This window comes from Xiphophorus hellerii, chromosome 3 (assembly GCF_003331165.1).
Source record: "Xiphophorus hellerii strain 12219 chromosome 3, Xiphophorus_hellerii-4.1, whole genome shotgun sequence".
Taxonomy (NCBI): domain Eukaryota; kingdom Metazoa; phylum Chordata; class Actinopteri; order Cyprinodontiformes; family Poeciliidae; genus Xiphophorus; species Xiphophorus hellerii.
Window position 1 is genome coordinate 9,017,353 of NC_045674.1, and position 10,562 is coordinate 9,027,914.

Genomic DNA, 10,562 nt, shown 5'->3' on the forward strand with positions numbered 1-10,562 from the left:
ATATGCATGGCTTGAAATTGCACCTCTTCGTTGACTTGTTCTGTTGAAATTATTTACTTAAAAAGGATGCAATAATTTAGCAAAATCATAATGTGGCTGTTTCAGGTGAGTAGGAGAAGAAAGAGTCTTTTTAATTGAAAAGTCAAAATTCAAAGATTGGTTCAGAGGGACTCTGTGTTAGGAAAATCACAAAACTTCCTTAGCCGCTCACATCTTTGAACATTGCCACCAATTTGGAATCCATTATATGCTAAAGGACCCTTTAAATAAAACCCAGAACTATTAATTACCCAAGTATGGGATCATGCTAAAGGTGAATGTGCAATTATAGAATTGAATCAGGGCCCTGTTGGGCTTGTCATTCCTGACAGAAATAATTTGGCTGAATTATTAAAAGCTTAACAGTCCTCAGCATCTTCATTGTTAGTATTTAGGAGCTGCAGAGATCCGAGCTTTGCTTGTTTATCTCCCAAGTAGGACCGTGAACTGCACTTATTTAAAAGATGTCTGTGAAAAACAAAGTTAAAATAGTACTGATGTATGGATGCTGTGTTGTTCTTTGAACCATGAAATGAAAGAGGTCAAACTTAATGAGATCATTTTATGTTATTACAGTTATGGTAATCATGCAGAAAGTGTCACTTTCATTTTTTGGGGGGTTAGAAAGTTTAATAAGTTACCTGCTTTTGCAGTGTAAAGATCTGATTAGATGTTTCATGGTCACAGAATCATATATACGTTCAACATTAAAGATTTATTTTTCTAACTAAAATATGAAAACTGTTGTTGCACTGTGTGGAAGGTTACCAGAATGAACAAATATTAAACTTTAATGTTTGTTTCTGACCATATTACTGACACTTTACTCAAAATGACATTGTTTTTATCTAATTTCCTGTGATGAAGCAGTTTTCTCTTGTCTGACTGGTTGGCTTCAGGTTGCCATGATTAGCAGCTGTCTATAATTATCAAATCAAGCCCAGGTTTGGGTTTTAGTCTTCTGATCGGCTGCAATAACAACTCAAGAGTGAAGAGTGAGTCAGCAAAACTCTGCTGTCACGGAGATTACGATGACAGTCCAGAAATGTGTGCTCCTCTGGTGGCTTCTCAGGTATGATTTGCTTTAATTTGAAACAATCATAGCTTCTTACAGCTGTGCTTTTTACCTTCAACACTTTGTTTTATTTATTTATTTTTGTCATTTCCAGCACTGCTGTACTTCACTCTGTATCAGCCGGAGGTGCATATTGTGCTAAAACAGCGAGAGGTATGTAATTTGCTTTAATTGCTGTCACTGATTACTAATAATTACCAATTAGTGGGCATATTTGACATTTTAAAATAATGACACAGCTAACAGAATAAGTAATGTTGCCACATGCTTGCTCAGGATGAGGGAATTCTATAAAATAAATGACAAAATGCAGTTGGCTTACCTTCCTTGGACAACTTTCTACTAATCAGCATAATTAATCTGGATATATTGTGTACATTAAAATTGGCTGTGATTTATTTTATTTGAATCACAACATACAGATCCACCTCAATAGATTAGAAAATAACAATTTAGTTTAGAGTAATTCAACTCAAGCTGATATTTTATACTAATTATCATTACACACGGCAACTTAAATTATTTGTTCATTTTGTTTGTCTTGAAGTAAATTGAAACCTAAAATGCACTTCTGAGAATTAATGTTACAGAATATTCTTTAAAAAATCAAATTGATGCAGATATGTTGGCTTGCTGAAACGTGTGCCCTTGTACTGTAAAATAATGCACTTAATTGGTTAGGGCTCCTCTTGAATTAATGACTGCTTCAAGGCAGTGTGGCTTTTAGGTGATCAGCCTGTTCCTCTGCTGAGGTGCTAAAGTCCAGCTTGCTTTATTGGCAGTCTTCAGCTCAAGACCTCATAGTTCGTCTATGGGGTCTCAGGTTAGGCAAGTTGGAAGGTGAGTCAAGCACAGTAGTACCCTAATATACTTTTGACCCAAACCTTTTTCTCTTACCTAGGTAAATCACTCCTGACAGTATCCCAGCTAAAGAATAGCAGAAGACAAGGAATGCAATAGTTGTGAACATTAAATAATCCAGCCACTGTCCAGGCCTTAGGAATCTCTCAAATTTTTGAATAGACTGTCACGACTCTCTCCATGCAGTAGTTATCCACATTATCTGTGACACTTTTTTTTTTTTTACCCCTTGTCAAAATGTGTCCTTCCACTCTTAACTTTATTACTACTGGAAATGGCAACCTGAAAATCCAGCTTGCTTAGCAAAGACCTTTTGTGGATTGCCCTCGCCATGCAGAATCAGTGACTGCATGCTTGATAATTGTCAAAGCAGCAATCTGTCCCCATGACTGTGGAGGTTATAAAAATTCAGTTTCTTTTTTTTTATATACAGTATGAAAGTTTTCTGAAAAACAACATTTTGGATTTTCATTAGCAATAAGCCATTATCATACATTACTCTTTGTATGATGAAACTGAGTTCTGCTTTTTCTAGAATTATTTAAATTAATGTTGTTCCATTTCATTGAGTTGCAACTGTATGATAGTGGAGTGAATTAGTTTTGGTTTGACTGTGAACTAAATGGTCTGGTCCGTCTCGTCTTTTATGTCTTTAAGATGAACTTGGCCTGTCTTGACTTTGTGCTCTTCCAGCTCGTGCAGCTGCCTTGGGTTTGACGTATCCTGGAGTCCATGGAGCCCCTGATTTCTCCTCACCAGCTGTTCATTTGTTGCCTCCTTTAACTTTTAGTTTTGATCACCTGCCTCCAACTGAATCTAATATGAACTCTTATGAAGATGATCATAAGAAAGCCCCCTCTGATAACCCTCACGCCAGGGACTCTGGTAGGTTTCCGTTTAGCCATGGTCCATTCCCACAAGCCTCAAGGGGACAGATGGCTGACCAAATATTCGGCGTTCCTCAAGGTCTGTTGGACAGAAAGCCTGAGTCCAGTTTGGAGGAGGTCAACCATGTTGCCCTACCAACACTCGCCAAAGCCTCCAGCCGTCCTGACCCGATGAATCTGCACCCTCAAGGTCGCAGAAAGCCGTTTCTGTTCAGACGCAGCAAAAACAACCCTGCCGGTGACGAGTTTGCCCCAAATAGACGTGGCATGCCTTTGACTGGACATGCCCCGCTGCTAACCTGGGGTCATGCCGCTTACCAAAGTGGAATTAACCCTAAAGTTCCCCTTTTGCATTCTGCTCGCTTCCTCCAGAGACAGCGTGGCTGGGCTCCAGTGCGTGGCTTTTGGAAAGTGGTCAAGCACCCTGACCATCTTGCTAAGAATCTACACGGGAGAGTTGGTGTGAGGCCTCCTATTCAAGGTAGAGCCATCTTACAAGGCTTGGGAAAAACAAAGTAAGGTGCTCTTGAAATGAGTGTGAAGGAAAGGGCCTGATGTATAGCACAGCTGTCTTGTCAGATAGTGTCACTGTGACATGAGTTAACAGGCATTTTAAGGGCTGTATGTGTGGGTGGTGGGGTAGCATAACTTCTTCTGCAAGTGTTTAGGCACTACTGCAACTTTATGTGCAGCCTTATATCTGTACAAGTTCATGTTCTGTTGCTTTCTCATCTGTAACTCCAAAACAAGTCATATCACACCTTCTCTTGAATATAAAATTGTTCCAAATTGTCAATGCTTCTCTTATTTTTTTTTTCTCATTATAAATGAGTCAATGAAGTCTATGCTACCAGAGTGCCATCTATTGGTTCTAGTGGGTACAAATCATTTTGACTCACAATGTTTTAAACAGGTGTTGCTTACTAGAGGGTTGGCCTTTGACAAATCCCATAGTCTAACAATCTGAGTACTAATGGTACATATCCTAATTTCTCTAAATGGTTTTTAAGTGGCATTTTCCTTCATTTGGCTTTATTTAAAGCAAATCAGAAGATAAGAAATTGATCTTTGTACTTTTTTAGTGCAGACCAATAGTGCCTTTGCATATTTCCTACACAAGATTAATAGAAAAGAAGTCCATCCGTTAGCCTTTGTCTTTAATTGCCTACAGAGTTTGAGCATGTGAGGTGGCAGGTGGGTAAGGTTATCACTGATCGACCCCCATAAATCAATCAATCAGGCGCTAAGGGAGGGAGTCGGGACTATGAGCAGTCATTTGGAACGGGGAGTGAGGAAATGAGCGGCAGAACAAAGTAAAGCAATCAACTGTGCATGAGCAGCAGGAAGGAAGGCAGGCAGTCGACAAGAGCAGCAATACATCACAAAGGACACCGGGTAGGCAGGGAGAACAAGAGGACCACTTGGCAGCAGAGGACACTGAGTTTGAAGCTATGATGTGATGTTGGATTTAATTTAAAGAGAAAAGCTTGCATGGAATATTTTGAACAAGGGTTCTAAAAGAATTGGGAAGGGGGGGAGCAGAATCTCTGTTTGGCGCAGATGTGCTTTGAGATGCGGCACCACCTTAACCTTAATCAATAATGCTTTGTAATGTGTTCAAAAGGTTTTTGTATTTTGCTTTTAATGATGGCTGGCACACTAAAATGCTTAAAGAGAGGGTAAAGAAAAGCAAGCTGCAGCAAGGACTATATTTAGTACAGCAAGCGGCTCTCATCTGTTAAAACGTGTAGTGCATGGTAAACTGAATCTGTACCAAAAGCAGTTTCCTGACATGCAGCTTGACTTATTTTTTAGATGTGATTTTTACATACAAATTCTGGAATCTTGGGATCATTTCATCTATTTTTTTCTTTTATCTAATTTAAGCATGTAGTTCATGGCAGGAGATTCTCTAAAAAAAAAGCTAACAGATACTCTGAATTATTAGGGAAATGACTCCGTCTCTGGGGTCCAGCAGGAGATGATACATCATTCTTTTAGACAAAACATTTTACGTGAATAAAAACCACAATTATTTGAATTTCACTTCTACATAAAGTTGAATAGAAGACAACGTGCACGTCTTCACATAGTGACCTCTTTCACTTTGTGTTCCTCAGAAGTTGGGTGTATTACTGAAAAACAGGTTTTCTTCTCTCTGACAAAACTGAAGTGTGGTTAGCATTTTATTCAGAGTCAAAACTTTACAGAACCGCCTTTTGCAGCATTACAACTTTAAGCATTTTGCATATTTCCACTTGCTTTGTGCAATTATAGACTGAGGTGTTTGCTAATCCTAAGAAAATATGCTGAAGTTCAGTTGGATTAAATGCAGAAGGTCTGAACATCAGTGTTCAAATGAAATACAGGCCATTTTATTATATCTCTGGCTATATGTTTAGGGTGGCTGTCCTGGTGGAGCATGAATCTCAAACCCAGTGTGCCAGATTTGTAATGTTAAGAATTTCTCTGTGGGGGCTAATAAAGTATTTCTAATCTAATTACCTGCTTCTTCAGATTAATGCTGCTCTTTCCCAACCTTCTGGCTTAAGTGGATGGCCATAACTTATTCTGTTGTGAGATGATGGATTGAACAGTTCTCCTTGTGATTTTTAAAGTTTAGAATATTGGTTTATAAAGTAATCAACCATAAACTTCTTCAGGATTTTGTTCCTTATCAGTTTGCTGTATTTCTTGATCTTTGTGACAATATTTGTTCAGTAATGTTCTGTAACATTGCCTCTTTAGGTTGTAAATAAGTGGCTGTATTTATTAGAATACATACAGGTGGATTTTATTTCCTAATTAAGTGATCTGCGAAGATATTTGGGTGCACTGGATTTTATTTAGGGCGTTTGGTGTGAAGGTGGTTGAATTCAAATTATCACCAAATCTTTTTTTTTTAATGTTTTATATGCACTAATTTCCTCAACTCTATTCCAATACAATCCACAATACATACGGCATCTCAAGCTTTGTGGAGATTATGTGAGAAAATGTGAATACATTTCAGAAGGTATTTATTCTTTTATAACTCCAAGTGTAGCAGAAAATACTTTAGATTTGCACATTCCCTTAGCTATTATCACCACCTGCGGATAAGCTGTTTCTCCCCTCAAAAAGCTTCTGTGTTGCTACCAAACCTTTTTTTTTTCTCCAGATTTAAAGTTTTACAGATGCTGTAATTATCTATTTAGAGCCTATTGTACACTGTTTTCTACCAGTTTTTTTTTTTTTTTTGTGCTGGAGGATTTGTCTGTAAGCCAGGCTAGCATATAGCTTGGGAAAAGACGGGGCTGTTTATCATGTCTGCTGTATAAAGCAGCATGTCTGCAAAATGTGAATGCACCAGAACTGCATTTCCTCAAACCATCCTAAATAACGGTTGCTATTGTGTTTTTTGAAAGTAGTAAATGAGATGAATTTCTACATAGTTCTGCACTAAAGCTGTGTTGGCAGCTGCACTTGGCACATTTAGCAATGAGCGGCTGAAAATAATGAATATCGCTGCAGACCACACAAACGCAAGCAGCACCAGCAGTAGCAGCCCCCTGGCTCCTTTCTGTTGTTTAATTTATTATTTGAATGAAGCAATCGCTTCTCGCCTGATAGCAAATGTTGGTAATTCAATGTTGACTCTGTGTCAGAGAGGGAATTTTGGTTAAAGCGGAAAAAATAATTGCCGATCAATATTTTTATCTCAGTGTTCAAAATGTGACTCTGAGTTCAGCATAAATTGTGGGCAATTTTGATTATTAAAATGTCAGCAATAAATCAGCACTAATGATTTTGTGTGTAACTGCTTCTACAGCAGTGAACTGAGTGAGGGCATTTTATAGGAGGGCATATGTTATACTTTAAGGATCTAATTATGCTCTTTATACTGAAGTCATGGAGTTCTGGTGAGAAATTTTCATAAACTCATAGTGGCATGAATGTAATAATAAATCTGGGGATTTTAATGATGTGTTTGAACCTTTTTTTGTTTTGTTTTTTTCCAGAGTTAAATGATTTATGCATCAAAACAACCGAGTATGACAGTTTTAATTAACTGTTGACTATTTTTTACACTGGATGTAAATAAAAGAAAAAAATAACTGTCCCTCAGCATTTTTATGTGCAACATGCTGAGGGACATTTATTCAAACATTAGTGGGGGTGTATGCATAACTCTGTCAATAAGAAAACATCCCCACAGGGAGAATAATTGCTACAAACAAACATTACAAAAACAAACAAAAATGACATTTACTATAGGTAAATAACTTGTCAATGCCGTGGAAATTCTAGAACAAATTTACCAGGGGCGCAATGTGGGGCCAGGGTTTTTTCATGGGGGCACAAAACAAAACAAAAAAACAAATAAACAACAACAACAAAAACAGTGCTATAGTTCCTCTTTACTATATAAAGTGAGCCACAGGGTAAACAGCAGCTCTGGAGCAGAGACCCATCAGATAGCAGGTAAAAGTTGTGATCCTATCTTAATATAGTCGAAGCTAAAAGAGCAACCCCCTAATTTTTAATTTATTGTTGAAGTGAAACTGTGAAGATAATAGTTGAAATTACTCCAATTAATTAACTTTGTTTGCATATGTTATGGCCCTTGGCCTCTAAAGGACATGCAGTCTGTTTTTATTTATGCAGGTTCAGGTGTGGGAGCACACTCTGCTGATTGACTGCTGGAGCCTGAAGAGTTTTTAGTCTTGATTTAAAGGAACTCAGTGTTATGGTTTCTGTGCAAACTTGTATCACAATAACAAATTTAGTATTTTAAATACGGGGCCTGTAAGAGGGGGCAGAAACAGATCTGCAAGGGCACAAGTTCCTTTTAGCCCCTTTATAAAACCGTTTTGCACGTTATGTATATCACATTATGTGCAAAATGACTATTATAATATGTTATTACAACAGGAACACAAAAATGTTGCGCATAATGTAACTTGCCAAACTATCTCCGAAAACTTTTAAATTAAAGAGTTATGTAAAAAAAAAAAATATTTTGTGCTACTTAAAGACTTTCCCCTGCTGGTAATGAAATATTAAATCGCTTTTAAATTAAGGGCCGTTATAAAGGACTGGATAGGATTGTGCTTTAATATGCATTAACTCTGGTAATATAAAGTTTTTTTCAGTATGCAGCTTCTGTTCACAAACACAGACAACAATATCTCTAATGGCACAACAGGGGCAGCAATCAAATTAGTGTTATCCACACAGGTGTGCTGGTAAATTCGTTTATTAGATAATTTCTGTTTTTTTGAGGTTGAATTATTATTTTTGTTTCAATTGTTTTGTTTTTTTTAGCTGCAGCTCATCAGCCATAATATTACTCCCCCCCCTATTAAGACTCCAAGTCAATGCATCATGATATTAAAAATGCAGATTGCTAAGATTGCAAGAGTTGTGTTAATTAGCAAAAATAAATCAGAGTTCATTTTATGGTGTTCTACTTTAAAGCTTGTTTTTAGTATGTTGCATTCTGACAATGTTTTTTTTTGTTGTTTTAATCTCAAGTCCACTAATCCACAGCTAATTTCCATCACTCTTCCAAATAAACTCCAATTTTATCAAGGTTTTACCCAGTCCTGTGTGTGGGGGTGTGTGTGCGTGCGGGCGTGGGGGTGTGTGTGAGGTTGTGCATTCAATAACACACAGATCTTTTAAAGCAATGCTGACTGCTGCCCTTCACACACATTCAGTGAATGAGGTGGTTAGCAACAATAAGTACATGTCCTTGTGTGATTTGTCGTGTGTGTACTTCCTCCTGCAATATCTGCTGCCCTCCTCTTGTTGTTCCACTCGAGGCCCTCGGCAAGCCAGCTTTGGCCTGCCAGCGCAACTGACCTGTGGTAAGGGGGAAATCAATAGTCAATTCCATTTTGCAGCCAGTCTGTGACAGGTACTAGATAGGAGTGGATTGGGTGCATGTTGGGAGCAGGATCGTGAGTCTGAGCTTGTTTGACCCTCTCCTCTCCTGCAAGTACACAGTGTCTCATGTGGTCACTGTACAGTGGACAGAGCTGTTAAAGCTCAAGAACATGCTCTACTCCCTAGCAACTTAGGATACGATGACAAGTGGAACTCTGTGCTTGCTCTGTGTTACCAAAGGTAAGAAGAAAACGGCAGGAACTAGTGGCAGGAAGAAGCACGAACTAGCATGACTAACCCGTAAGGAGTAGCAGTGTACAACAATCTGAATTTTGAATATTTACAGCAAAAATATGTGTACCTGAGGTCCTAATGTGACAAACACAGTATGACAGTTTGTTTTTTTTAACTATAGATTCCTACCGCTTGTCATGGCAATTAAATTAAAGGAGAAGAGTGACTAACTTGGTCCTTCACCACCTCTAGGTTTTACAGATGTCAGACATTATTATTAGGAGTCCAGACTTACAAAAACAAAGTTATTTGGCAGAGCACTTGGTTTTTTTTCTTGTTTGATAAAGCTGATGAAGTTTTAAAAAAGTTAAAACTGTTATAAATTCTAAATCACAACATCAAAACCATGTCTATATATATATATATATATATATATATATATATATACACATATACTGTATATATATAATCCTTGAATTATTAATTTTTTTATCACATGAAGTAGGTCCCACATATCTCAGCCTTATTTATTGATTTGCCACATTGCAAAAAAATGCTGAACGATCTTGAAATGTTTAAGGTAGAGTGAGAGGCTGAATGATTGCTACTCAAATTTGACTGGATCATATTGTTCTGGTCTGTCAGTGGTCTTGATTTTAGTTTTCCTGAAACCTAAAACGTACACAGAAATCCAGTAAAACGCTTATTTTACGTAGAGAAAAAAATCTCATTAGTCACATGTAGTGGGTTTTGAGTGTTTTGCAATTGTTTCATATCCAAGTTCCCAATGTGGGGATCTATTGCAACACTGCAACTTCCTCCATTTAAGCAACAAGAAAAAAAAAACATGCTGAATATCATAATATTTTTATGTATCATGTGTATATATTATAAAAACCACATTTCATCATTTAAATAACGAGTTAGTGAATTGGACAAAGTCTCTTTTCAATGACATACCTCCTTTATAATTACCACAACAAAAGTGGTATTTTATTTACTTGGCATTAAGTTAGCCAATAAAATGTTGAACCAATATACATTTTCATAAGAACAACTTCTAAATTGGTAAGAACAATCTCCTCCTAATGATTTAAATTTTTTGCACGTAAATTAGTCAGCACTTTTCTCTGTCAATAGTCAGTTTTCTTTTTTTTGTGTGGCTCATTTTAAACTGGATCATAACCCTTTTTTATTTATTTATTTATTTTTTTTACTTAACATTAAAAACAGTTTAGTTAAATGATATTTAAACCCAAAAATTAACCTCTGTGACTAGCAGCAGCAACAGCAGCTGTGATTAAAGTTAACAGGAGTAATTATCTGTACAACATGAAATGACAAAGATATAAAATGATGTTTTCAGAAGTGACTAATTTGGGTTTAGCTACATATCAAGTGTGGGCAAGAATCGAAAGACGAGACGGTATTCTGTTAAGCAAAGTACAAGAACTGCAATCAAACCAAGCCGAGCTTCGTCAGTTCAGCTTAGCTCCGGGACCCTGTGCTAATTTTACTGCTCACTGAAACGTTGCATGTAATACCCAGTGGATGGAGAACACTTTGTTCATTAGTGCTGATTAGGAAATAAGATC

The 10,562-nt window shown here is 37.2% G+C and overlaps 1 protein-coding gene across 1 annotated transcript; it reads left to right on the forward strand.

Annotated features, from left to right (window-relative positions):
• The first annotated feature begins 590 nt into the window (after nucleotides 1-590).
• Nucleotides 591-3,658, forward strand: LOC116717661 (uncharacterized). The gene is made up of 3 exons (XM_032559188.1): nucleotides 591-1,111; nucleotides 1,209-1,267; nucleotides 2,669-3,658. The coding sequence occupies exons 1-3, from the start codon at nucleotides 1,071-1,073 to the stop codon at nucleotides 3,379-3,381; spliced, it is 813 nt and encodes a 270-aa protein (XP_032415079.1). The 5' UTR covers nucleotides 591-1,070; the 3' UTR covers nucleotides 3,382-3,658.
• Nucleotides 3,659-10,562: the final 6,904 nt, after the last annotated feature.

Bases quoted from the DNA above. Each gene is read 5' to 3' on its own strand.
- LOC116717661 (XM_032559188.1), top strand. From the start codon at position 1,071: ATGACAGTCCAGAAATGTGTGCTCCTCTGGTGGCTTCTCAG. The intron at 1,112-1,208 runs GTATGATTTGCT...TGTCATTTCCAG, and splicing joins CTCCTCTGGTGGCTTCTCAG to CACTGCTGTACTTCACTCTG. The intron at 1,268-2,668 runs GTATGTAATTTG...GTGCTCTTCCAG, and splicing joins TTGTGCTAAAACAGCGAGAG to CTCGTGCAGCTGCCTTGGGT.